Below are 26,233 nucleotides of genomic sequence, written 5' to 3'. Positions count from 1 at the left end.
TCCGCTCCACTCATAGAACTGGAGTTACCTCCATTAACTATCGTTAAACATTCACTAATCGCCTTCTTGCCCGCCACTGCGAGGCAGTGCAAGGAGGATGAGGGCGGGGCTAGAAGGTTTCAAGTGCGTGCGAAATTTAGGCGGGAACTGACCTCCGTCCCTGCGTCCAATTGCCAACGGAGAAGGCTTCGACGGTTTGCCAATCAGTCTGCTCGGGAGAGAAGTCCAATCAGCAGACGACAAGCCAACGATATATACTTCCTTATCCTTTCTTCAAAAACTGACTTCAAACTCGTCAACGACAAGAAAAGTATCATGGCCAGAACAAAGCAGACCGCTCGTAAATCCACCGGTGGAAAAGCCCCGAGGAAGCAACTCGCCACCAAAGCCGCTCGTAAGAGTGCACCGGCCACTGGTGGCGTGAAGAAACCTCATCGTTACAGGCCCGGGACCGTGGCTTTGAGAGAGATCCGTCGGTACCAGAAGCAGGCCCGTAACGGAAACACATGAGGCCCCCCCGCAGAATAAGTCTGAGAGCCCCCCCCCCCTCCCCCCAAATATGTAAGGGATAATGTAATACAAATACCGAGGAGCCGAACAGGACCCAGACGCAATCAACTGAACTTTTTGGAACATTCTGAGAGCCTTATAATAAATGCACGATATCAAAACTCAAGCTTGTCTTGTGAGGGAAATTTATTCAATAAGAAAAAAACTTTCAAACAGAGCATATGTTACAACAACATAACAAATAGGACTACATATAGTCGATACACTTTCTACAGGTTTGCAGGTTTATACACATGTGCGCGTCTTTTAACAAATCTGTGTGCAAAGTCTTTTACCACACTCTTTACATCTAAACTGCGCGCACGTTCATTTTCTATGCTAAGGGTGGCCAGACCTGACAGCCTCTCTTGTGACATGGTGCTTCTGAGATACGTTTTTATCAGTTTCAGCTTCGAAAATGACCTTTCGGCGCTTGCAACAGTCACGGGTATTGTCAAAAATAATGTGATGGCCGTGGCTACATCAGGCACACTTGATAATATAGAGTTGTGTTTTATTATTAGCGTGTTCGCCAAATCATAAATTGAGCCATTTTTTATTTCCCTGATGGCGAACTCTAACGCTTGTCTTAAGGCGAGCACCTGGTCTGGGAAGTCCGCGGATAAGTCGTCAGAGTATTGCTCAGCAAGGGCACTCGCTGACTGGTACATATCATTGTCTGACTTTGACAGGAGTTCTCGTGGGCGTAGGAACCCAAACCTCCTTGCCACCTCTTGCATTCCACTGAACCTAAGGGTGACCTGTGTAATGGCTATGTCTAAAGTCTGGTAAAACACTGACACTTTAAAGTGCTCCTCGGGATCCAACAGCCTCTCATCCTCGCATAACTCATCGAAATGCCTCTTGGTGCGCCTGGCGCGTTTATGAAGAAATGTGGGAGAAATGCCCCAGGACTGGGCAAGATCTTGGGCACTTTCTTTAAGGCTTTGAAACTCCCCTCTGAGTGCAGCAAGGCTCTCCGATACACCGGCTAGATATTCGCTTGCCTGCAAAATATCCACATTCTGTTTCTGGAGGCTCTGTGAAACAACATTTACAGTTTCGAGAAGTTTACCCTGTATAACTGTTTGGAGGACAAACTCGAAATTCTCCATGCTGTGTTTAAGTCCCTCGGCCTCAGCACACTCTTCCTTTTTTTTGGACAACAGACATATTTTCGTCAGTGCTTTCATCACGTCTTTAAAGCGAAAGCGGAGAGAGCGCACAGCATCATGCCGGGATGCCCAACGCGTTGGGCATAGCCGTTTAAGTGTAGGCCCTGCTTTGAACTCTGTCTCCACGAGGTCCCATCTTTTGATGCTACCACTGAAAAAAACATATAGTTTTTGTACAGTATCATAGAAATATTTTACCTTCGTTACATTTTGGCATGCATCTGTCACAGGTGGGGGCGCTGGTGCCTCCACTTAGTCTACTCTTACTCTGAGGAGCAAAACGTATCTCCCACTCAAAAGATGCCAAAACTCGTAGAATCGAGGTATAAAATGTATTAGGTTTATTGGTAAAAAAAGAAAAAGAAAAGGAAGTCCTTGTTGTTGATCGCCTCAAGAGGCTCTGGCAGGAGATAAGGTAGCCTGGTTCCTCTGGTGGCCGCTGATGCTGGCCTCCTCCAGCAGGGGGAAGGGGGGTTATCCGGAGACTGCGGGAATAGTCCGATTGATTATTCTGCGCACACTGGACGTAATCCTATCGCCCACCCGGGACTGCAGGGTGCTCCAACTAGTGCATGAACGGCAAAATCTGTAAAACAGTGGAACATGGGCACACCATACATCAAACTCACGTGTGCAAGCGTAACACAACTGTGGATAAAACCTCAAACTCAGGTGTATCAATAGGCCGAGCAGTCCGGGCAGCACGTTCCACAAGCTTGACTGTGTAGAATTCACGGTACTCAGCTTCGGCGAAAGTCCGTCTCCGTACGCGCTGTGTTGCAGTCCCTTGCTCCCCCAGTCTTCTCTCTCTGCTTTCAGTCCTCTCTCTCTGCTTCCAGTCCTTCTCTCCGCTTCCATTCCTCTCTCCGCCTCCAGTTTCGGTTCTCCTTCCAGTCCCCAACGCTGCTTGATTGACGGTGATCTGAGTTTAAAAACCCTCCCAATCCCCCGGTTAATTGCGACCAGCTGGGTGCTTCCCTAATGCACACCTGCAGCTAGTTGGTTTAATACGGTACTGAATATGGTCCCCGTGACATCCTCCCCCACTATTGGGTTCTAGTCCCTAGACCCCATCTTATGAGACCCAGTTGCCGTACCTCGCAGGGGGCTGTCCCTGCGTGTCCCGTTGGGAGCGTCTGGCCTGTGGTGGGGGATCCGCTTCGTCTGTGGTCGGTCTAGGTCTTGCTGGTACCACGGCCCACCCCATCCCAGGTGGTCTCGGGGTTGCTGGTCTCACGGGTGTATCTTGCCTCGGTGCTGGGTAATTTGGACAGGGACGCAGCAGGTTACGATGTAATACCCGGTCAGGGCCTGGCCTTCAGGCCGCACCGTGTAGACAGGGCGGTCAGGTCGTTGGTTACATACCACATAGGGCATGGCCTCCCACCGGTCGCTCAACTTGCCTTTCCCTTGTCGTCGGCAGTCCCGAACCAGCACACGCTCGCCCGACAGCAGGGGGGCGTCTTGGGCTGTCCGGTCGTACAGGCGTTTGTTCTTGACAGCCGCAGCACCTAAATGCTCAGTGACCCGTCTGTAGGCATCATGAAGCTGTTGATGGTGTTTACTCACCCATTCTGTTGTACTCTGGGGTCCGTCCCTTGCCGCCGTCCCAAGGAGCAGGTCAACGGGTAGGCGCACATGCCTCCCAAACATCAGGTAGGCGGGGGCATAGCCTGTGGTACTATGTACACTGTTGTTATAGGCCTGCATTAGGAAAGGGAGATGGTCCACCCACCTACTGTGTTGTTCCACTTCCAAGGTTCCCAAAAGGCTCAGCAGGGTCTGGTTGAACCTCTCGCATCCTCCGTTACCCTGGGGGTGATATGGTGTGGTATGGGTCTTTCGGCAGCCATAAAGCTGACACAGCTCTCGAATTACTTTGGATTCGAAATTCGGACCCTGGTCAGAGTGGAGGATCTCTGGACAACCAAAAGGTTGGAACACCGCGCCCCAAAGGACCCTGGCAGTGGTGGTGGCGGTCTGGTCGGTGGTGGGGATGGCCCAAGCGTACTTGGTAAACAAGTCGTCACCACCAGGATGTTCTGGTAACGATCCGTTGGCCGACTCAGTGTTAGAAAGTCCATACTCACGGTGTGGAGGGGAGCCTGAGACAGTATGGGGACTAAGGGGGCTTTGGTGTTTGGTCTTGCTTTGAAAAGCATACAGCGTGGACAGCCCCGAATGAATGCCTCCACGGACTCCTCCATCTTCGGCCAGTAAAAGTTCCTCCTCAGCAGGGACAAGGTCCTTTCCTGGCCTTGGTGACCCATCTGTGTGTGGTAGGCTTGTAGGAGGGATTGTACCTGGGTCTGTGGCACTACTACCTGACACATGGTGTCGTGGGTTACAGAGTCATGAACAGAACGACAAACCACCCCTTCACGCACACCGAGTTTGCTCCAGTGACTCAGGAGTTGCCTCACAGTTGGAGTTTGGGCCTTCCTCTCTGCCGCCGAGGGTAAGGAGTTCTGGTTCAGGTAGGTCCGAACTGCCACCATGTCGTCATCTTTCCCCTGCAGCTCCTCCCATCGGTTTGGGTCCCAACCCCAACTGGCGGGGACCAACTCGCGGCTTGATCCTGGTGCCTCTACCACTCCTACCAGTAGCCCGTCTTCAGGCTCAACGGGAGGGGTTGTGGCTGGGTCAGTCCCACCCGTAACCGGGAGCCTAGAAAGCACATCAGCATTAGTGTGTTCCTTACCCGGTCGATAGTGGATCTGGTAGTCGTAGTTGGCCAGTTGGGCCACCCACCGCTGTTCTACGGCCCCAAGTTTGGCTGTCTGTAGGTGGACAAGGGGGTTATTATCAGTCACCACCTTGACCTTTGCGCCCCATATGTAATCTTTAAACTTTTCACTTAAGGCCCACTTCATGGCTAGGAGTTCTATCTTAAAAGAGCTGTAGCGGGAGTCGTTCCGCTCAGCTGGATGGAGACTTCGGCTTGCATATGCGATGACCCGCTCTACTCCTTGTTGCTGCTGGGCCAGTACGGCGCCCAACCCTGCGTTACTGGCATCAGTATAGAGGATAAAGGGTTGTGAGAAGTCTGCATATTCAAGGATGGGGGACTGCAACAGCTCTTGCTTGAGTCTTTGAAAAGCTGTATCGCACTCGGGGTTCCAGGCCACGGAGGGGGATCCCCGACCACGAGAGCGTCCTGTGCCTACCAGGAGTCCATTCAGGGGTTTAGCGATTTTAGAAAAATCCTTAATGAAGCGCCTGTAGTATCCCACAAAGCCCAGGAAGGACCTCACCTGTCGGATGGTCTTAGGAGGTTCCCAGTCTTGTACCGCCGATAGTTTTTCTGGGTCGGGGGAGATTCCTTTGGAACTGACGCGATGGCCCAGGAACTTAACCTCCTTCTGGAACAGCTGGCACTTCTCCGGCCGCAGTTTTTGGCCGTACTTCTCCATGGCCTGCAGCACTTGTTCCAGATGGTTCAGATGGGAGGAGAAATCTGGGGAGAACACTATGACATCATCCAGGTATACCAGGGTGGAGTCGACCAACTGCCCGCCCAGACATCGCTGCATCAGCCGTTGGAAGGTTGCTGGGGCGTTGCAGAGGCCAAAGGGCATCCGGTCCCACTCAAACAGGCCAAAAGGGGTGGTAAAGGCAGTCTTCTCTCGGTCGCTCGCTTCCACCTGGACCTGCCAATATCCACTGGCCAGGTCCAAAGTGGAGTACCAGGCAGCCTGTGTCAAGCTGGTGAGGGAGTCTTCTATCCGCGGTAAGGGGAAAGCATCCTTCTTAGTCACGCTGTTCAGCTTCCGGTAATCGACACAGAACCTCCAGGCCCCAGTCTTTTTTTGTACAAGTACGATGGGTGCTGCCCAGGGACTGCTGCTTTCGCGGACAATGCCTCCGTCCAACATCCCTCGCAGTAGCGTGCGGACTTCCTGATACAGGGTAGGTGGTACTGGGCAATATCGCTCCCGGCTTGGCGCTGCATCTCCCGTGGGAATCTGGTGTCTAACGATGTTAGTACATCCATAATCCTCCTCGTGGGTGGAGAACACATGCTGCCATTTAGTGAGGAAACATTGGAGCTGGTGCTGCTGGTTTTCGTCCAGACCATCCCCCCGTAGTGACTCACCAGTGAGATGTTCGGGCATGGCCGCCCTGGGGGTACCCATCTTGTGGCCCGTCTGGCTGATGTCAACCTCGACCACCCCACAGCTGACCTGATTAAAGCGGACCTCACCGCTTTCTCTTATTTGTTGGGGCCCCACTGCTGTGACTCGGGCCAGACATTGATGGCGATGGAGGTTGACTGGGTATGGCCTGGCATTCCGCACTCTCACCGGGACTCGACCACGGTGTACGGTAGCAAGGCCTCGTGCCACCTCAATAGTCTGGCATTCCGGGTGTGGCTCCACTGTGACCCAGTTGTCCGGTCCATAGGCCCGGGCTGGCAACCTGGCCCAGACTATGGCTTCACTCTGGGCTGGGATGGAAAGGGCATAACGGCAGGCCACCCGGCCGGTGTCTTCCTGGTCCCACTGGGTCTTGGCCGTGTGGATCCTACGGCAGTCTGCAAAGATGTGTTCCCACTGCTGTCCCTCTGTGGGCTGGAGCGTCTGGGTAGGTTGGGTTTTGAACAGCTCCTCCCAGCAAGCGGAGATGACGTTCATGCCCAACAGGGCTCGATGGGTACCCAGACAGTGGTCTCGGACGATGACAACCCCCTTTTCCGGCACGGTGATGCCTCGAACCTGGAAGTCGCTGACCACATAGCCAATGTAGGGGATGTTGAGTCCATTGGCTCCCCGCAAGGTCAGCCATGGTGCTTCCGCTCCCTGGAGTTGTTGATTAAACAGTTCTTTGCACAAGCTTTCCGAGAACAGGGTAACCTGGGACCCAGTGTCGACCAAACATCTGATCTTCTTACCCCTGACCTGTACATCGATGGTGGGGCATTGTCCAATCAGGCTGTTTCTAGGGGGAGAGAACGGGCCAATTGGAAGGGTCCCGGCCACTTGACCCACAGTGACCGGTAAAGCTAAAAATCCCCTTGTGACCCCCGACGAGGCCCAGGACCACACTGGCGGCTAATGTGGCCTGATTCCCCACAACTGTTGCAGACTGGTCTCCCCTGGTCATCCCACTGGAACCTTGGTCCAGTCGCCCGACCCGGACGCCTTGGTGGCTCCCGGCTGCCATCCGAGTAGGAGCGTTCACGGGGCAAGGGGGGGGTTGCCAGGCTGGTGGCTGGACTGACCCCGGCGTAACTCTTCTAAGAAGGTTTTAGACAGTGTCGGGGAATTCCTGGTAACAAGGTGACCTCAAGAAAGGAGTCAACTAGGACAGGGGTTAGATGAGGAGAGGAAATAGCCCACGTAGGGAACTAGGCCAGGAAAGACTTGTTTATCCCCATGTAAGGAATTAGGTGAGAGAGGAGGCTGTTTGGGTCCCATGCTCGATAATGAGGAGAAGAGTGAGCTGGGAGAGTCACTCTCCCCCTCCCGTTAGAATGTTCTTTTCAGAGAAGAAGTCAGGTCGGGATGACCTGATAGGGAAATGTTGCTCGAGTGAGACCACGGGTTGTGCAAGAATGACCACGGGTTGTGTAAGGACAGCCAATTGAGGGAGGACATCTGTTTATCTTGAACAAACTGTGTGTTGTCTGATAATGGCCAAACATATTTGTGTGACGTAATAAGACTGTATAAAAGCTCTAGTCTGTCAATGCATGGTAGACTTCCCTGGCTAGAGAAGTTCTGCGCGTGATTTCCAATCTGCCTGGCAACAATAAAGACAAAGACCTTTGCAATCAATCTCCTGACTCCAAGCCTGTTAATTCTTGCTTAAGAACCACTTTCGAGACCCCAACAATTGGTGACTACCGACGTGATTCGCTACATCTACATTTGAGAAGGTAGGCAATGAAAAAACCTGTAAAGTACCTAATGAATGCTTAGATACGAATCTTGAACTAAAAGAAGGTGAAAAAGGCTTTGGAGAAGGGGACTGGTTGCAAATGTTTTAATTGCCAGGATGTATGTTACCCTGAATGAAAGAAATGATTGAATGTAAATGTTTCTTGCTAAAGCTTCTCTACTGTCGTACTATTAGGCTCAGGCAAGGGGGTCTCCGGCGGCCTCTATTCAATAACCTGAAAGCTTAGGTACAAAACTACTATGGGCCTCTTTAAAACAAAATTCGAGTAAACTGGGGACATTTCTTTAAGGGCCTTTTTTGAACCTAGCAAAAGGTAAAGTTCGGAAGGTCCGGTAAAAAATCGCCACTTAACCAACAAATGGTTAAAGCGTGTGCAATCAGAGTAAGATGGTTACATCTAAAACAAGGCTGTTGAAAAAGATCAGGTTAGCCAAGGGTGCCAGCGATTCGGGGGGTGCCTGCGTGTCTAACGTTTTTCAACAGACCTCAAACAAATTATTATTGTAATATCCGTCCTGGCTAAAAAAGTTGCTCTATTAAACAACAAGTGACAGCAAAGTATAGCTGCAGCTATTACTTCAGTCGAAAGTGAGTCAGGACTAGCTATCCGAAAAGATTCATCTTAAGACGCGCTGAGAAAACTTGGGTTAGACGGATATCCGTAGATAATGTATATAATGTATGGAGAAATGTATGTTTTTGTGGCATTCCGTGAGATGACAGTCTTAAAAGGTTCTGAGAGTTCCTAAAACAGCTGTGGTAAAAAAGGCTGTTGAGGGAGCGATTAGAACCAGAGACAAAAATCTCTGTTAAAATGCTAAAAAACATATGGAAATGGAGTCAGATAAAAACGGAGTGATAAATCTATTGACTGTTTTTGATATTGACATGTAAAACCCTCTAAAATCAGTGAAACGAGTCTAAAAAAGTGAGAGAGAGTACGGCTGTTGCGCAATCGTTTCAGACTCGCTTCAGGAAAGCGAGTTGTAAGGGAGGGGGTGAGCAGGTTGGTAAAAAACAAGGGCGTTGCCCTAAGCAATGCGTGAATATCGAAAAACGGCAAGTGATGAAAATAATAAAGTATAAGAACAATAATTTAATTAATTGATGCAATCACCGAGAGAAAGTTATGAGATAAAACAACAAAATGGTCAATTTGGGAAAAATCACGGCAATGGAAAAATACAACAGGCAAGATCAAGTGTGGTGAAAGTGTCTTACATGCTGTTCTCTGAACATTACAGACGCTGATCCGGGCATTTGGACCCCGGTTGTATGAAAAAACTCTCCTCAGGGAGGAGTAGCAAAAATAAACTGTTGCCATGTATGAAAATAAAAAAGGAGAAACAATGAGTGCGTCTCCATTACTGTCAAGCTGTGTGTTTGACTCGTTCAACAAACAACTCATTTACATTTACACTAACATTTACATGTACATTAACATTTACATAATGAAAAGATAGATACAGGAATGAATGTATGCAAATGGCATATGTATAAAAACTGGCCAGTAACACTCATATTCTTAAGTTTAGATCTGCCTGTTCCATCCCAAACGCATCATGAGTGTGCCAAAAAGACCGGTAGAGGGAGGAGCCAGAGCTGTCCTGTCGCCTGACCAGACCGTGCCAGCTGCTACTCTGCGCGTGACCGCCCAGGAGGTGCTCAGCCTCAAATTCCCTCTTCTCCGAGAACGCCTCGTCGAGATGAACAGGAAATGGGCCAAGCGCACTGCCAAGATGACAACAGTCTGGCCAGAGCACGGGACTTTCGATCTAAGCCTCTGCGACGACATGAGGGTTCTGATCGCCAACCACAGCCATTCTGGTTCGGCCAAGAAAAAACTCAAAAAACGCAATGAGGAAGCTGAGTTTCTGAAGCTGTATGAAAAACAAGGACAGAACTATTGTGATACGGCTAAGGCTTGCTTGCTCGCAGCCAAGACCGATCATGAGACTCTAGAGAGGGCCTCCCCTCCCCCATACGCTAAAGAGGAGAGCGGCTCTGCCCCACCCAGAAAGACTGTGTATACGGGTGAGGCAGAGAACCCAAGATATTCATCATCCATCATGGCCCAGAACCCTGTTGGACCCCTCCCAAGCCCTGTAATGAGTCAGGGAAGGCTAGTCCGTATCAAGGAGCCTCCTTCATACCATCAAGCGCCCATCCTGGTGAGGGGAACTCAGTTGAATTATGTGCCCTGGACAACAATGGACATGACTGGTTTAATTGCTCGGCTCCCCAATCCATATGAGGGAGCGAGTAGGTGGATTAAGGCGTTCGAGCAAGAGACACTAGGCCACAACATAGCTATCGGAGACATCAAAATGATCCTGGGGCGCACCCTGGGGGCTGGAGGCTTGAGTGACGTCATGCATTCTCAGCATCTGGCCGAGATCCTAGACACTCATGCGGGGGACGGAGACCTTTTCAATGCAATCCGCACAGAAGTCTGGGAAAGCCTGAGAACCCTCTTTCCGGATCGGGTGAGGCTGGACATGCTCACTGGGGAGACAATTGAGTCATCTGAGCCACCAATGGCATTTATTCACAAAACTTTGGGGAAATGGAGAGCTGAACTAGGGAAAAATCCAGAAGACGAGGTCCTGCAACAAGCAATGTTTCGACAAGGGGTCGTCCGAGGCCTGACAGAGACTGTTCAGGGGCGGTTGGCATATGTAGTGGGTCTCTATTCCATGCCTTTTGCCCAGTTTTGCGAACACATCACCCATGCCGTGTTAAAAGAAAGGAACAATGAAAACAAAAGGCTGCAGAGTGACCGAGAGAATGCGCGGAAGCTGAACAAACTCCAACTCAGGTCCGGCCTACAAGCAGTACTCGTCGCTCCCCCTGCTGCCTACAGTCAAAACAGACAGTGGGGGAGCGAGCCAGAAGGGCTGGCGCTGGGCCTAGTTTCCCAGTAGCCGTGGCCCTTCGAGAGATGACGTAAGAAGCAGGAGTCACCTCTCTACAGGCCAAACTGAAAGGGACTGAGGGGGGGAGAAAGCATTAACGGATATCAAACTGAGTCTACAACAGGCACCAGCTCTGGCCCTCCCGAACTACGAGAAACCCATCTTCCTGTATGTATCCAATCATAATTTACACACACCACATAATTGCGAATCTTGTTGAACAGGGTAAATTTTGGTTGACAGAGGCACGGGGTTAGGAGATTTAAAGAAGAGGTAAAAATATTATGAAATATGTGAAGGAGTATGAAGAATTTGGGTTGTCACTGACTAACATATTTTTTCTATCCCTTAGGAATCGCATAGATATGAACTATGCGATGGGGGGAAGGGGGATAGGAAAAATTTGGACTATGGTCTCAGAGACAGAGGCAATTTTAAATTGATAATTTAGTTGATAAACAAGTAAAGCACACCCTAAGTAGTAACATTTATAATTTTGATAGTCTAACCTTAGACTATGGTGAAGTTTTGTTAAAGATGTTTTGTAGGAACTAGGGGAGGAGAAGGAGGAGAGAACGAGCCTCGGAGAAACCAATTAGTATCCAGCCTGGTGGTCGAGTCTCCAGTAAAGGCGACCGGGGGAAAAGTCAACACCCCCGTAGACACTGCCTGAACACAGGGTCACGAGCAACGATGACCACAACACAGTTTGAAGGGTCAACCATGTGGTCCATCTGGAAGCACCGTTATAAATCCCACATCAAACTTGGTCACACCTATAACAACTATTGACTCTGATTTCCCTGATACAGTACAGGACAGTGCTGTTCTAAAGGCAAAGCACACGAATGACGTTGGTTAACTCTCAGCCTCCGACTGGGCCTGAGACTGAGGATTGAGAGCTTCCTGCTCGTGCTTCAGAAGTCAAGGTTGTGCCTAAGACCAAGGACCAAATCCAGGGCTCGAAGTTACCAAGCCACCCTGGACAACGGCGAACAGTCACTCAACCACTGCTCCCTGTTGAGGGATCAGAAAATGAAACTCAGCCGCCGAATGACAACAATCCCTTCCTGGTTGCGTTCCAACTGGGAAGAAGGGGGGTGAGTGAAACGGGGACACATGAGGTGGATGCAACAGCAATATTGTCATTAGAAATGTGAAACTAGAGTAATTGTTGACAAATGCCTAGGTGGTTTAGGTTGATAGAACACCAGGGTTTATTGATGACATAAACGATGTTTGTTGGCTCTGAGTTAACACCTCCCAGAGTCCACTGCCCGTGCATGGAGAACAACTGGCGAGTAGCAGAGGAAAATAGGGTTTGGTGATGTATGCCTACATCCACATTGTTTCTGATGGAGTTTCACAAAAGCTATGACTAAACTAAACATCCTAAGCTTGAAGCGGTTATGACTGTATATCCATCTCTCTGTCCCGGTTTCTATAAAACTCACCTCCATTATGATGACGGAGTCAATAGGACTCTCCCCTGAACACAGAAGTATCCTGTTCCTGGACTGTATCTAATTCCAGGAGAGGGAAAAACCAGATCCAGATCCAGGGGTCGAGCCAGGGAAGGTTCACCAAAGAGGGCCAGCACCAGAGACCATCGACCTCAAATAGCCCCACTGTGCAGCTGCTAAAAGACGTGCAGCTGAGCGAGCAGGGGACGATCCTGGCAGACCCCATAGACCCCACACCCACACTGCAGAATCCCCTTCCCGAGCAAACTGCTCGGTGAGGGAGAGGTAAGTGGGCTGACACGAGATGTTTTAGGACAAGGGGGGAGCAAAGCAGAGTTCATGCAATATGAAGGGCACATGCCGTCACCCAGGTGATACACTTCAAGCTAAACCAAACCACAGAAAACCTCGAGGAGGCTCCTCGCAAGAGGCGGGCTTTCAAGTCTGATGTAACGATTGATGCCATAGGTCAGCCAAGGGGGGTGCCCAATGATTTTAAAGCAAGAAATGAGGTGGCGTCAGGGTTTGAGTCCATCTTACCCTGGATAACGGTAAATAAGAACACTGAATGGATTAATTATCTGTACTATAATCAGCAGCGCTTCATTAACTATACAGACGAGGCTCTCACCGCCCTGGGCCAGCAGCTGTCGTCAACATCAGCAATGACCTGGCAGAACCGACAGGTATTGGACTGGCTGCTGGCGGAGCGTGGGGGGGTTTGCACTCTGATTGGTCAGGTATGTTGCACATTCATACCAAACAACACTGCCCCTACAGGAAGATTCGCACAAGCTATGACTGACTTAAAAGCACTGAGACAGGAGGTGAAGGATAATGCAGGACACAAGACTGAATGGTTTGAACTGATGAGGGAGAGCTTGGGAGATTGGGGGTTTAGCTGGGTAAGGATAGGGATTGCAGTGCTGCTGACCTTATTGGCCATTGTATTGATTCTCTGCTGTTGCATACCCATCTTCCGGTCTCGTGTCAAAACCCACTATGCCTGCCCCATTGTAGCTAAGATGAAGGAGTTGGATGACTCACATGCTTTTTCTCTGTTTAAGAGCAAGCCTTCTGCCCCGGACTTGTACCCTGTCCAGGTGGCGGAGGGACAAAGTGGCTGAATGATGTCCCAAACCAGGCCACACCGGGCGATGCCAAATCAATCGAGCCGCTTCGAGGCCGTGGAACATCGCTCAATGAGTATACCAAGCACATAATTTTGTTTGTTTTATGAGTTTAATTTTTGTTTTATTAATTGAGTGGTGTATATGTAACTCAATGATTTGTGCATTAATCAGTGTAGGTTTGTGGAGGACTGCCCTCCCAAACCCATTTCTGTTGAATCATCCATGGTTTCTCCCCCCCTTAAATGAACGAGGCCTAAAAAGCCGGGGGGAGTTTTACTCCAGGATCTGATGATACAGAGGAGCAAAGGCAATTCTGAACAGATATTTGAGTACTGCATATGTTGTTGTAAACTTTATGTGTGGACTTGATGTTTGATCATATACCATCGTGTTTTTGTGAAACTGTATTTGAGGGTCTGGGGGTATTTACCTAGCCAAAGGAAGGTTATATACTCACACATATTGCAGGCTTACAACCATATGAATAGACTGAGCCAAGGCTTCCCTCAGACTGGGGACCTTGTTTACACAACATGAATCTGGACAGTTTCATTACAGACAAACACTAGCTTACTATTCTACCATATACTCGCCTATTACTCAAAAAAAATTAAGGAAAATTGGGTCTGAGGAGTTTTGTTTTTTTCAATGTTTAAATGTTTTACAGGCTACACAGAAAGATAGATTATGGGCGGAGTAGTGTGGGCAAAAAGCCCTCAAAGGGGGGAGTGTCGGGGAATTCCTGGTAACAAGGTGACCTCAAGAAAGGAGTCAACTAGGACAGGGGTTAGATGAGGAGAGGAAATAGCCCACGTAGGGAACTAGGCCAGGAAAGACTTGTTTATCCCCATGTAAGGAATTAGGTGAGAGAGGAGGCTGTTTGGGTCCCATGCTCGATAATGAGGAGAAGAGTGAGCTGGGAGAGTCACTCTCCCCCTCCCGTTAGAATGTTCTTTTCAGAGAAGAAGTCAGGTCGGGATGACCTGATAGGGAAATGTTGCTCGAGTGAGACCACGGGTTGTGCAAGAATGACCACGGGTTGTGTAAGGACAGCCAATTGAGGGAGGACATCTGTTTATCTTGAACAAACTGTGTGTTGTCTGATAATGGCCAAACATATTTGTGTGACGTAATAAGACTGTATAAAAGCTCTAGTCTGTCAATGCATGGTAGACTTCCCTGGCTAGAGAAGTTCTGCGCGTGATTTCCAATCTGCCTGGCAACAATAAAGACAAAGACCTTTGCAATCAATCTCCTGACTCCAAGCCTGTTAATTCTTGCTTAAGAACCACTTTCGAGACCCCAACAACAGCTCAGCCATCTGTTCCTTCACCTCTTTCATGACTTCAGCACGCACTTCTCGCTTCCAGTCGGCCGTAGAAGGAGGGGCAGGGGCGCAGGCAGTGCTGGTAGCCAGGCATGTGGGTTGGTCAGCCGTCTCTGAATGGTCCAATTCCAGGGCCGTGGCCTCTCGCCGGAGGTCTTCAAAGGTCAAGTTTGGATCATGACGAAGCTGCAGTCGCAAGCTCTGGCGGATGTTGGTGTTACAGAGCCCCATGAGGAACTGGTCCCGCAACAGAGTGTCTCCACCGCCAAGGCCATGGTCGCGCCGTCCTTGTAGCCGGGTGAACAGCTCGCGCATCTGTAACACAAAAAAACGGAGTGATTGTCTGGGCCCTTGCCTACATGTGAAAAACTGGGCCCTCAGAGTGGCCACCGGGGTGTGGTCGCCATAGAGCCCGGCCAAGAAGTCGAACACAGCATTTGAGTTGTTGCGTCGGTCTTCTGGTGCTGCCTGGACTTCACGTTTGGCCTCGCCCTCGAGAGACCCCAGTACAAACTGCAACCTCTGATGTTCACTCAGCCCCTGCAAGCCGGCCAGGTATTCAGTCTGGGACTTCCATTCTTGCAGACTTAGTTCCGACCCTTTTCCTCCAAACCTCTGTGCCCATGGTGCTCCCATGAAGACAGGCATCACTTGGGGGCGTGCTGCGGGTGCCTCGTCATCCACCATTTTGGAGGGTTACAGTTGCTCAACTCAAAGGAGATCCTGCCGACTACGCCACTTGTCACAGGTGGGGGCGCTGGTGCCTCCACTTAGTCTACTCTTACTCTGAGGAGCAAAACGTATCTCCCACTCAAAAGATGCCAAAACTCGTAGAATCGAGGTATAAAATGTATTAGGTTTATTGGTAAAAAAATAAAAAGAAAAGGAAGTCCTTGTTGTTGATCGCCTCAAGAGGCTCTGGCAGGAGATAAGGTAGCCTGGTTCCTCTGGTGGCCGCTGATGCTGGCCTCCTCCAGCAGGGGGAAGGGGGGTTATCCGGAGACTGCGGGAATAGTCCGATTGATTATTCTGCGCACACTGGACGTAATCCTATCGCCCACCCGGGACTGCAGGGTGCTCCAACTAGTGCATGAACGGCAAAATCTGTAAAACAGTGGAACATGGGCACACCACACATCAAACTCACGTGTGCAAGCGTAACACAACTGTGGATAAAACCTCAAACTCAGGTGTATCAATAGGCCGAGCAGTCCGGGCAGCACGTTCCACAAGCTTGACTGTGTAGAATTCACGGTACTCAGCTTCGGCGAAAGTCCGTCTCCGTACGCGCTGTGTTGCAGTCCCTTGCTCCCCCAGTCTTCTCTCTCTGCTTCCAGTCCTCTCTCTCTGCTTCCAGTCCTTCTCTCCGCTTCCAGTCCTCTCTCCGCCTCCAGTTTCGGTTCTCCTTCCAGTCCCCAACGCTGCTTGATTGACGGTGATCTGAGTTTAAAAACCCTCCCAATCCCCCGGTTAATTGCGACCAGCTGGGTGCTTCCCTGCTGCACACCTGCAGCTAGTTGGTTTAATACGGTACTGAATATGGTCCCCGTGACACATCGTTCAGGACAAGGTTTAAATTGTGAGAAGCACAGTGAATATAGATTGCGTTACGTTCTCTGTCTGAGATGCGTTTTTGTAGCCCGGAGTACGCCCCACTCATTGTGGCTGCACCATCATATCCCTGTCCTCGGCATTTATTGACAGATATACCCTTCTTCTCTAAAAGGCCAACTATGTCTTTCTCCAAACCAGATGCGCTTTGATCATGCACTGCATGGAAACCCATAAAGCTTTCATGTATTTTGACCTCTAACGGAGTGTCATTTTCATCTTTTGAAATTGTTACGTAGCGCAGCACCTGGCTGAGTTGATCTACTTTGGAAATGTCTTGAGTTGTGTCCATTATTACCGAATAAAATTCTGCGTCGTGGACCTCTTTCACTATCTCGTTTTGAACCTTCTGTGCCATAATAGAAATCATTTCATTTTGAATTTTTGGGCTTAAGTATTTCGTTTTACTTTCGCTGGAAATTAACCTCTGTAATATAGGGTCATATCTGCCGAGAAGTTCTATAACAGATAAAAAGTTTCCGTTATTGATTTCTCCTAGTTTCTCACGATCAGCACGAAATGCAACGTTGCATGATGCAAGTGTCAACGTAACATCAACAATTCTTGTTAATACCTCTGACCAAAACGTGACTTCCTTTTTATATTCAGCGGAAATCTGCTCATCAATACATTGATGTCCTTGCCATGTGTCATACACTACACAAGCTGCCATATGTGAGCGAGTGTGTTCGTGCTCTTTTATTTTTCTAGAAAGTCCTTGCCAATCATTTATTCCCGTAGCCCAGGCACTGTTATGGCATGCAGATCTTCTCTCACCAAAAAGCCAACAGGGCTCACAATATACTCTGTCAATTTTTGGGGAGTAACACAGCCATTTGCGTTGTATCTTGGTTCCTTTTTTTGACACTCTATGATAACAATCTTTTGAAAAACATCTCCCCTTTTTATCTTTAGGATACGGACCTTCAAATGTACATGGTCCCTGCCTTAAAATGAACTTTTTCATGTCAGCATCAGTAATATCCACCGGGAAATGTGCCCGGTCACCAGGGTAAAGTGTAGTATTATCATCTGACTCTGTGGCGCGGCTACCCGAGGCCTCCTCACTGCAGCCTGCCACCGCACTGCTGCCTGGCTCCTCACTGCTGCCTGGCTCCTCACTGCTGCCTGCCTCCTCACTGCTGCCTGCCACCTCACTGCAGCCTGCCACCTCACTGCTGCCTGCCTCCTCACTGCTGCCTGGCTCCTCACTGCTGCCTGCCACCGCACTGCTGCCTGCCTCCTCACTGCTGCCTGGCTCCTCACTGCAGCCTGCCACCTCACTGCTGCCTGGCTCCTCACTGCTGCCTGCCACCGCACTGCTGCCTGCCTCCTCACTGCTGCCTGGCTCCTCACTGCTGCCTGCCACCGCACTGCTGCCTGCCACCGCACTGCAGCCTGGCTCCTCACTGCTGCCTGCCACCTCACTGCTGCCTGACTTCGCTGGACTTGCAAAACCTTGGCGCACGCCTGGATCTCCCTTATCCTCTGTCAGAGAATATGATTTAAGTGTAAACGGTGAATGGGACTTTCAATTTGACGCCCATAGAGATCGGGAAAGCAAAGGAAGTTTGGAACATGCACAAACCGGGCATCGTTCACATAGCAACTGTCAAATAGCTGTGAAGTTTAATGTATTTTTGATCTGTCGTGTGAATCTTGTAGAAAGCAATGACTGTACGTTTTACACGATCATAATAGCGTAACGATAATGGCATTATCGTCCACCTTGCTCTCGACACTCGTTAGCAATGCTACCAAAATGTCGTTGTAATACAAATTAGAGATTTAGAGTGCACGATAATGGGGCCCCTTACACGACGTGGTACGGTAATGTTAGCTATAGCAAACAGTACAATACCTGTCTTTTCTGTGCACCCTCCTACACCGGATGGTCGAAAAATACTAGTCATTTTTATAAGTTTGGCATTTAGTTCCGATTTTTTTCTTTTGGAATGCCGCTTTTGGGCCCCGCTTTCAAATGAGCGTTTCATTTTTTCTACAGCGGGCTCGCCGGTCTGTGTGACCACCTGACCTGCTTCGTCACGTCACTTACCTAGCTAACAAAGAAAGCACAATTAAATATAATTTTCTTCATTTTCATATCACCTCTGGAAACACAGACAAGACAATAAGACCATAGTGTGCATCCCATGTAATTCAAAAAAAGCAACAAAAAAAAAAAACGGGACACCTTCCGCGAGGCCCCCCGTCCCTGCGAGGCCCCCCCGCGGTGCGGGGGCTGCGGGGGTATTCTTTACGGGCCTGACCAGAAGTCTACCGAGCTGCTCATCCGCAAGCTGCCTTTCCAGCGCTTGGTCAGGGAAATCGCCCAGGACTTCAAGACAGACCTGCGTTTCCAGAGCTCCGCCGTGATGGCTCTGCAGGAGGCCAGCGAGGCTTACCTGGTCGGTCTGTTCGAGGACACCAACCTGTGCGCCATCCACGCTAAGAGGGTCACCATCATGCCCAAGGACATCCAGCTGGCCCGCCGCATCCGCGGAGAGCGCTCCTAGACGTTGTCCGTGATCATGTGATCTCGAAACCCACAAAGGCTCTTTTAAGAGCCACCTCACTGTTCATACGAAAAGACAAATGTTTCATAGTCAAACGACTTACGTGCTTTTAATGTTGATTTCTGAAAGCTGCATTTGAGGACTCACATGTGACTTTACCTCCCTTTATTATGTTTTATGAATTGGTATCATGAATGTTCTCTACATTTCCAACATAGATAGATATGTGAAGTTACTAGTGCAATTAGTTGTTGTTGGCCAGCCTCTTCTCTGGCAGACAGCTGGGGGGGCTTCTGTTGAGGGGGACAGGGCACCGGGTAGGGGACGCCTATGGGGTCTGGACAGGGAACAAACAACGTCAGCTGGACACTTTAGGTGATGGTGCTCTTGTTGATCATCACCAGCAACAAGTACACACAATAATTTAGAGGACTTAATATAAAGCAACCAACTGAAATATCAAATATTTTTTTATATATTCTATATATATTTAGAGATAAAGTAATTCAATGCAGATAAGATCTTGGTTCTGACCAATATGGAATCCAGCATTTATAATAATACATGGAATCTCAATTTCAACCACAACTCAAAGTTGATAAAGAACATTCAATGTGTTACAGTACAGTCCATGTGTTGATGAGTTTGTACTTTCAATCCTGAACACTTCCATGAGCAGTATCACTACATTCATGGTATTTAGTGTATAGTACAGTCTCCCAACACAGAGAGGAGGGGGGAGGGGAGTCACCTGCTGTTCTAGTGCCTCATGGTACATTGGTGCCCTCCTGTCCACAGGCTCCACCCTTCCCAGTCTGGTGGTCCTGCTCTCTCTATAGGGAGGTCCACCCTCCTCAGCCCAGGGACCCCTGCCCTCGGCCGGGTGGTGGCCCATGTGTCCACCCCTCAGTCAGAGTGGAGGGATCTCTTCTGAGGGAGGCACCATACTCCAAGATGGGAAGAGAGAAAAGGGTTCATGCTGTGAGGAGAGATACATTTAAAAATGTATACACTCTACAAATGAGGAGCAATTCACAGATCAGTTTTCCTCTCACACCAACTCTGCCCCATCTGAGCCACATGGGGGCGCAATGACTTACAAATCCAGCAAACTTTTTTCCTCAAATGAAAACATGTAGACACAAACGCATACACTTACCTTGTGCATTTTTACATTTATTTTATTTATTTTTTACAACCACTTAGTAACATTCAAGAAATAGGGTCTAATCCATTTAGGAATATATAGGAACATACTTCTCTGGATTGTGTTCTATTTGTCGTTCTATTGCATAAGAATTGAAGACTACTGTGAACATGAAACTTGAAACTAGGCATGTTGAAATGCACTGACGTTTTGGTTGTCCCAAACAGTAAATTATTGTACTTAATCACAGTAGAAACATGTGTTCAGAGGCAGATCACAAGGCCTCATGCATCCAGCCAGCATCATCTCCTTGTCACTCCCTCTTGGCCTCAAAGACCTTAGAGCACCACAAGTCAGAGTTGTAGTCAGTGTGAACAGACTGTCTATGAACAATCATGTCCTCAGTTCTCATAAGTCTCATCTGTCTTCTTTATCTGGGTAAGTAAACTAACATATAATAGAAGTGTAGATAAAGTAAGCTTTGTCAATGGAGAATCTATGTTGAGGAAGCACACCTGTATGGTATGATGTGTTTTTATAATTAGATTTCACGTTGGTGCTATTGGACTATATGGTGCACTGGTGAGATGAATATAGTATTAGCTGTTACTGCTGAAATGTAGTTACATGACTTCTATGGTTCTTACAATATCTTACTGCTTCTTTTGTGCAAACCTGTAGCATCAGAAGCTTCAGAGCTGAAGCAGAAGGCCGTCCTGATAAAAACTCCCAACAAAATGGTTCTCATTGATTGTGAATCTCAAAATTTTCCTTCGAGCTACGTGCAGTGGTACAGTCAGAGAGACGGAGAACCTTTAAAAAGGGTCGCGATTATTGCAACCAAAGATCTGAGAACACCGGAAATGCAAAAAAAGAACACAAATTGGTACACTGAGCCTGGATTTGACCAGGTCTCAGTAGAAAAAATCAGGAAATAACTACTTTCTAAAGATTGTTAATTTAAAGATAACCGACTCTGCTACCTACTACTGTGCCTACTCGGATTATCACAGTGCAGACCACATTGCACATCCTGTGACAATAACTCTCTTTACAGGCACTTTGCTAATGCTGCCAACTGTTTTGGAAATGCAGTAGGGATGAACCGTTCAAGCAGCAGAATGATTTGATTATCAGTGGGGGAAGTCCTATGGTTAGCTTTACAGGAACTGTAACCATGGTGGAAAGGGGACTTGCAAGTGTGAAGGCAGAATACTTTGTATTTATTCAGATTTGCAACAATAGCTAAATTCATTGACATTTTGCATGTTGCACGGTTTGGTGAGAACCAACCAATTGAAATGGAATTCTGTGGAAATACAATTCAAGGTTTGTGTCACAAATGTCTAGCTTGTTGGTACCGTAACTGTCTAAAGCAGTATTTCTGAAAGGTTGTTGTTGTGTGTGTGAATGAGAGGACCCTAGGTCAATCCCTGGAAGGGGAATATGAGGACGGAAGCAATATTAACAAGATGACACGTCACACATTCCCCCACTTTGTTACTGGGGAGAAATGACGGTGTTTAAATGATTGCAGAGGGCTTTCTTACCACACCATGTGCTATCAGACTGTTCAGTGCATCCTCTGTCTGTCTGGAAAGGATGGACCTGGCCAGCTAGGTGGGTGCTAAAACCTACAAACTGCACAGGAGTGGAACAGTCTCACAAAGTTACCTGAATATTTCACACATACAGTAGCAGGGTGGTTCATGTCGCATTCCTATAATGGGCCATAACATCAGGGCTGAAGAGGAACTGTGACAACCAAAATAGATGGAGGATTGTATTTCATACCAGCTCCTTGTACAGGCTTGATTGTATGTACAAGATCTGTACCATCTTCACAGAGAATAGTTCTACCTCCTCCTGACAGTGAATAAGCTTCAATACTAACTTTTCTGTTGCTTGTGGTCATTCCAGGCACAGCTTGACTGGTCCCCACCCAACCCTCTTTCTTCATCCACCCCTTCATCCTTGGACCCTGTTTGGCCACTTCAGCAGGTACCACCAAGCTTGCCTTGTAGACTTTTTGACATAATGTATGTCACTGTGGAGAAGGAGGTGATGGTATTTGGCTCAGGTACAAGACTCATTGTGACAGGTAAGATCTCATTTCTGTTTTAATGCAGGTTTTCTTTCTCTCAACTACAATAGTTTAAACCATGACACATACCCTTGAGTATATTATGGTTGTTGCATGAATTATTAAATAACAATTACATTTATTTGTTCAGTATGACATTATCATAACTTTAGTGACAGGTATTAAGATAACTATTTCAACTACAATAACTAAAAGTTCAAGATTGAGCTGTTTGTCATAATAAATTGTCCAGACTTTTTGAGAATGTACCTATTGTAGCATTACATCACATTGTTCTTTAATTTAAATTTCATCAATTCCTAATGAAAATGTTTACCCCCACAATTGTATTTATTTATTAGATAATGAAGTCAAAACACCGAAAGTGACCGTCTACCCAGCATTTACACATCAACACAATGGAAGGACCACCCTGCTGTGTCGGGCCAGTGACATGTTCCCAGACTTGGTGAGGTTTTCATGGAAGATGGAGAGAGAAGACGGCCGGTTGGTGGAGGTGCCTGAAGCAGAGAGAGAAGAGCTGGAGCAGAGGGAGGACGGGAGAGTGACTAGTGTGATCATCATCAAGAACCAAGAGGCTAAAACTAAAAAGTACCGCTGTACTGTAAAGCATGAAGTGGCCAATATCGAAGACATTCCAAAAAGACACAAACAAGGTTTCTCTTCATTCCATTTATATACCTATTTTTAAGTCTCTAAAGTTAATAGAACAACAAATAGGTTCACCTAAAATATTCATCCGTTCCAAGTAAATGTATATTTCTTTGTCCTCAAATTACTTTCTATCTGCACAGCTATTTGTCACATGATTATAATAATGTTCTGGCACATCTGTCTCAGGGGAATCATCTTTTACCACAGCTGCCTCTGCACCACCCTTTCCACCTCAGAATAATACACACGTCTCTCCTACCATCCTCGTCCCTGAAGGTAAGACACGTTTACAATATTGTTGTAAACTGTTTATTAATAGTCAATGCATATTTATTTTAATAGCACATTTTTTTTAAGTAATAATTATGCTTAGATGGATTGATATAACTGCTATTGGCTTTATTTCATGGCTATTATTTTGTTGTTGTTAGAATACCATTTATTGAATATATTTTTTACCAGTACATTTCATGTGCTTTTGTTTCTTAATAAATCTTACTAAAAGGACATGAAATTCATGATCACCATCACATTAATCTGTACGTCCTTTACGTTGCTTTAGGAGAACGATGAACAAATGATTTGTCTGTGAGTGTCAATGTATGGTATTGTTGATTTGTTTCCCTTCCAGAAGTGTTGCAGTCCATGTGCAGTGTGAACCTGGCCTCTCTGGTTTACACTGTGATGATAGTGAAGAGCTTGGTGTACTGCTGTGGGCTCTCCCTCCTGCTGCTCCTCAGGGACAACAAGGGAAGTCCACCACACACCTGGAGAAAAGCTCATTAAAACCTACAGCCACTGCTCAGTAATATTGCATTACTACTACTGCAGATTACGGCAGGATCTGGAGATATCTAGTTTATTTTTTTACAAATACAATTTACAAAAGGAATGTTTTATGGGCTATTTTATGTAGTGCCATTTTTTGTATGCATATATATTTCTCATTTATATTTTAATACCAAAACAAATACTATTTGAATTGAATTAATGACTGTTAACATATTAATTAACAGATGAAAATTCTTCCTCTATATCTAAATGATCAGTCCACCCCACACCTGGAGACATGATCAGTCCACCCCACACCTGGAGATATGATCAGTCCACCCCACACCTGGAGACATGATTAGTCTACCCCACACTTGGAGACATGATCAGTCCACCCCACACCTGGAGACATGATCAGTCCACCCCACACCTGGAGACATGATCAGTCCACCCCACACCTGGAGACATGATCAGTCCACCCCACACCTGGAGACATGATCAGTCCACCACACACCTGGAGACATGATCAGTCCACCCCACACCTGGAGACATGTTCAGTCCACCCCACACCTGGAGACATGATCAGTCCACCACACACCTGGAGACGTGATCAGTCCACCCCACACCTGGAGACATAATCAGTCCACTCCACACCTGGAGACGTGATCAGTCCACCACACACCTGGAGATATGATCACTGATCTCATTGACGTGGCAATCAATTTAGAGCCCAAATTTACATTTATTCATTTAGTAGATGCTTTTATCCAAAGCGACTTCCAAGAGACTTTCTAATCCTGTTTGTCAAAAATATTTTATGTATTTTTTTCTCTTGACATGAACAATAAATACAACAATAAAATAAACACACATTTTTACAATTATTAGTCTGCAAATATATATGCATTAAGAGTATATACATTACAAAACTCACTTAGCATTTTAAAGTAAGATACTGGAAGATGTTGGATTAACGAGAGGCCTGTATACTAACCTGCCTTAAAGGCTTACATGACCTGAAACACCATAGTACAAACAAAATTCTAGAAAACAAGAAACATTTAACATCAAGCTTTTACCGTTAGTTCTGCAGCAGAGGTAAAGACCTAATGGAGATGTTACTGGCTAGTAAAGCTAGTTCTGCAGCAAAGAACTAGTGGAGATTCTACTGACTTGTAAAGCCCACTCAGCAGCAATAGTAAAGAGACAGTACAGACCATAAAGTATCTATCTGCTGGCTGTTAGATCCCGCTCAGCAGAATGGTGACGAGACACTGCAGACTTAGACTTCCCTATCCATGCCACTTTCTTATTATATTTATTATAATGTTTGTCCAATACATACCCAAGGGAATAATTAAATTAATCATGAAATGTAAGACTGCTTTACTACTTATATAAATGTTTTCTTTGTATTTCCTGAACATGCTCTAATACTTTATAATATTTCAGAAGTACTGTTAATTCAGCTCTTTTTAATTAACATGCCTGAGCAAAAGGTGTTACCTAACTGAATTATCTTCAAACAGCTATTTACCAATGTTCAAGTTCAATTTCAAGTCTTTTATTTGTCAGGTACACCGAACAATACAAGGTTAGACTGGGCACTGAAACTCTTAAGACAAGACAACGCAAGCACCTGGCATAACATAACATATAAGTACACGGAACCTAATTTACATCTATGCTGAGCTTAAATAAGTGAAACGTCCTAAATATACAGATAGCAATACATAATCGACTACACTAACCCTAATACTAAAACTTCCTAAATTACAGATAACAATAAATGGTACACTATACTAACCCTAAATGCACATAAAACCTGTTTCAACCCCATAACCTATTCTAACCTAAGTGGAGTACAGTACAGTGAAGGAATATCAAAAGATAATATTTTACAGTACAAACAATTTTATAACACGACAACATGTTAAACAAAGGCTTGCGACATTCTTGGGTAATACCACTGGATGTTCAAAACAGTCTTCATGTGATTTGTCGAAAAGGTCTCTTTGAAAGTCAACTCTTGTTTGATGTCATATATTGTGCATACATTTTAAATAAGCCTATTTAGATCTTTTATTGTACAGCTTAAAAGCAATCCAATATTATAAAGTGATGCTACTATATATTCTATATATACATTTCTACAGACAGGTACTCGGATTAGGAAGGTATCATTATGACAAAAAATATTATCAAATGATTTTGTAAATAATTAAACAAAAAAAATCATAATTTCTTTATATGAAGGTGTCATGATCCTAAAACGTAAACTTTTCATCGTTTCCTTTACCATGGCATATTAATTTGATGGGATGCAGGTGCACAGTATGAAGATGTGGTGGACGAGTTTAGGGTCTTCTAATTTAGGGTAAGAAGTTTCCGACTGAAACATTCTGAGGCAGTTTAACCGCATCTTGATCAACAGATTTGTTATTATCATTATGGGCACTATTTTTGTGTCAAACACTATACTAAGATAAAGCATGTTATTATGTACATCGATAAACGTGCTTGTGTTTAAACAAAGATTAGTGAGTGAGATTGAAAATGCAACATGAAAATGCATACAAATGATCTGTCAGTCAAACTGTGGTTGAACTGCCTCACCATGTTTCCAGGAAGCCACGTCTAATAAGCTATTGCAGTGAAATGACAGGCTGTGTTCTATACAAGACACATTGTTGCAGATTATATACATAGTACATTTAGAATCTTCATTATTAAAATATTACTGTATTATGAAGTATTGTATATAGATGCTGCTCTAAAAAAAGCAGTTTAGTCAATAATTAAGGATCCAAACGATCTGTTTCTATCATTTTAGATATTTTAATGTTAGACATTCTTGAATTAAAGTTGTTTACATTAAATAATACACATGGAGTGGATGTCTTGTAAATGACGTGTCCATTAAACATTGATACGATTCGGAAATTGTACGTTAGCATAAAAGCGGTT

The 26,233-nt window shown here is 46.5% G+C and overlaps 3 protein-coding genes across 7 annotated transcripts in view; 2 read left to right on the top strand and 1 right to left on the bottom strand.

Annotated features, from left to right (window-relative positions):
- The first annotated feature begins 146 nt into the window (after positions 1-146).
- On the top strand, positions 147-18,640 carry LOC124462518 (histone H3-like). Its single transcript, XM_047014113.1, has 2 exons — positions 147-489; positions 18,351-18,640. The coding sequence occupies exons 1-2, from the start codon at positions 316-318 to the stop codon at positions 18,588-18,590; spliced, it is 414 nt and encodes a 137-aa protein (XP_046870069.1). The 5' UTR covers positions 147-315; the 3' UTR covers positions 18,591-18,640.
- An 838-nt stretch (positions 18,641-19,478) lies between these two features.
- The window catches only part of LOC124462527 (histone H2B-like), a 65,749-nt gene continuing 58,994 nt past the window's right edge, over positions 19,479-26,233 (bottom strand). Inside the window, exon 3 of the mRNA XM_047014135.1 lies at positions 19,479-19,537. Within this exon, the coding sequence (XP_046870091.1) occupies positions 19,501-19,537 (37 nt within the window). The 3' untranslated portion in view covers positions 19,479-19,500. The remainder of the gene's footprint in view (positions 19,538-26,233) is intronic.
- Positions 20,069-23,818, top strand: LOC124462521. 5 transcript variants are annotated; one of them, XM_047014121.1, is made up of 6 exons: positions 20,211-21,066; positions 21,658-21,838; positions 22,183-22,497; positions 22,682-22,771; positions 23,127-23,300; positions 23,545-23,818. In XM_047014121.1, the coding sequence occupies exons 1-5, from the start codon at positions 21,004-21,006 to the stop codon at positions 23,279-23,281; spliced, it is 804 nt and encodes a 267-aa protein (XP_046870077.1). In that variant the 5' UTR covers positions 20,211-21,003; the 3' UTR covers positions 23,282-23,300; positions 23,545-23,818. The 5 variants fall into 5 exon arrangements, with proteins under 5 accessions (XP_046870078.1, XP_046870077.1, XP_046870075.1 ...); XM_047014122.1 differs by lacking the exon at positions 20,211-21,066 and adding an exon at positions 20,069-20,175 and having other exon boundaries at positions 23,127-23,818; XM_047014119.1 differs by having other exon boundaries at positions 23,127-23,818.

Source organism: Hypomesus transpacificus, unplaced genomic scaffold, assembly GCF_021917145.1.
Source record: "Hypomesus transpacificus isolate Combined female unplaced genomic scaffold, fHypTra1 scaffold_223, whole genome shotgun sequence".
Classification (NCBI taxonomy): Eukaryota; Metazoa; Chordata; class Actinopteri; order Osmeriformes; family Osmeridae; genus Hypomesus; species Hypomesus transpacificus.
The sequence above is the reverse complement of the archived record's forward strand: the minus strand, read 5'-3'. Positions and strand labels throughout refer to the sequence as shown.

Excerpts from the sequence above, each read along its gene's own strand:
- LOC124462518 (XM_047014113.1), top strand. The coding sequence starts at position 316 with ATGGCCAGAACAAAGCAGACCGCTCGTAAATCCACCGGTGGAAAAGCC. Across the intron at positions 490-18,350 it reads TCCGTCGGTACCAGAAGCAG|TCTACCGAGCTGCTCATCCG; the intron begins GCCCGTAACGGA and ends CCTGACCAGAAG.
- LOC124462521 (XM_047014121.1), top strand. The coding sequence starts at position 21,004 with ATGTTGCACGGTTTGGTGAGAACCAACCAATTGAAATGGAATTCTGTG. Across the intron at positions 21,067-21,657 it reads CTGTGGAAATACAATTCAAG|GCACAGCTTGACTGGTCCCC; the intron begins GTTTGTGTCACA and ends TGGTCATTCCAG. Across the intron at positions 21,839-22,182 it reads TACAAGACTCATTGTGACAG|ATAATGAAGTCAAAACACCG; the intron begins GTAAGATCTCAT and ends TTTATTTATTAG.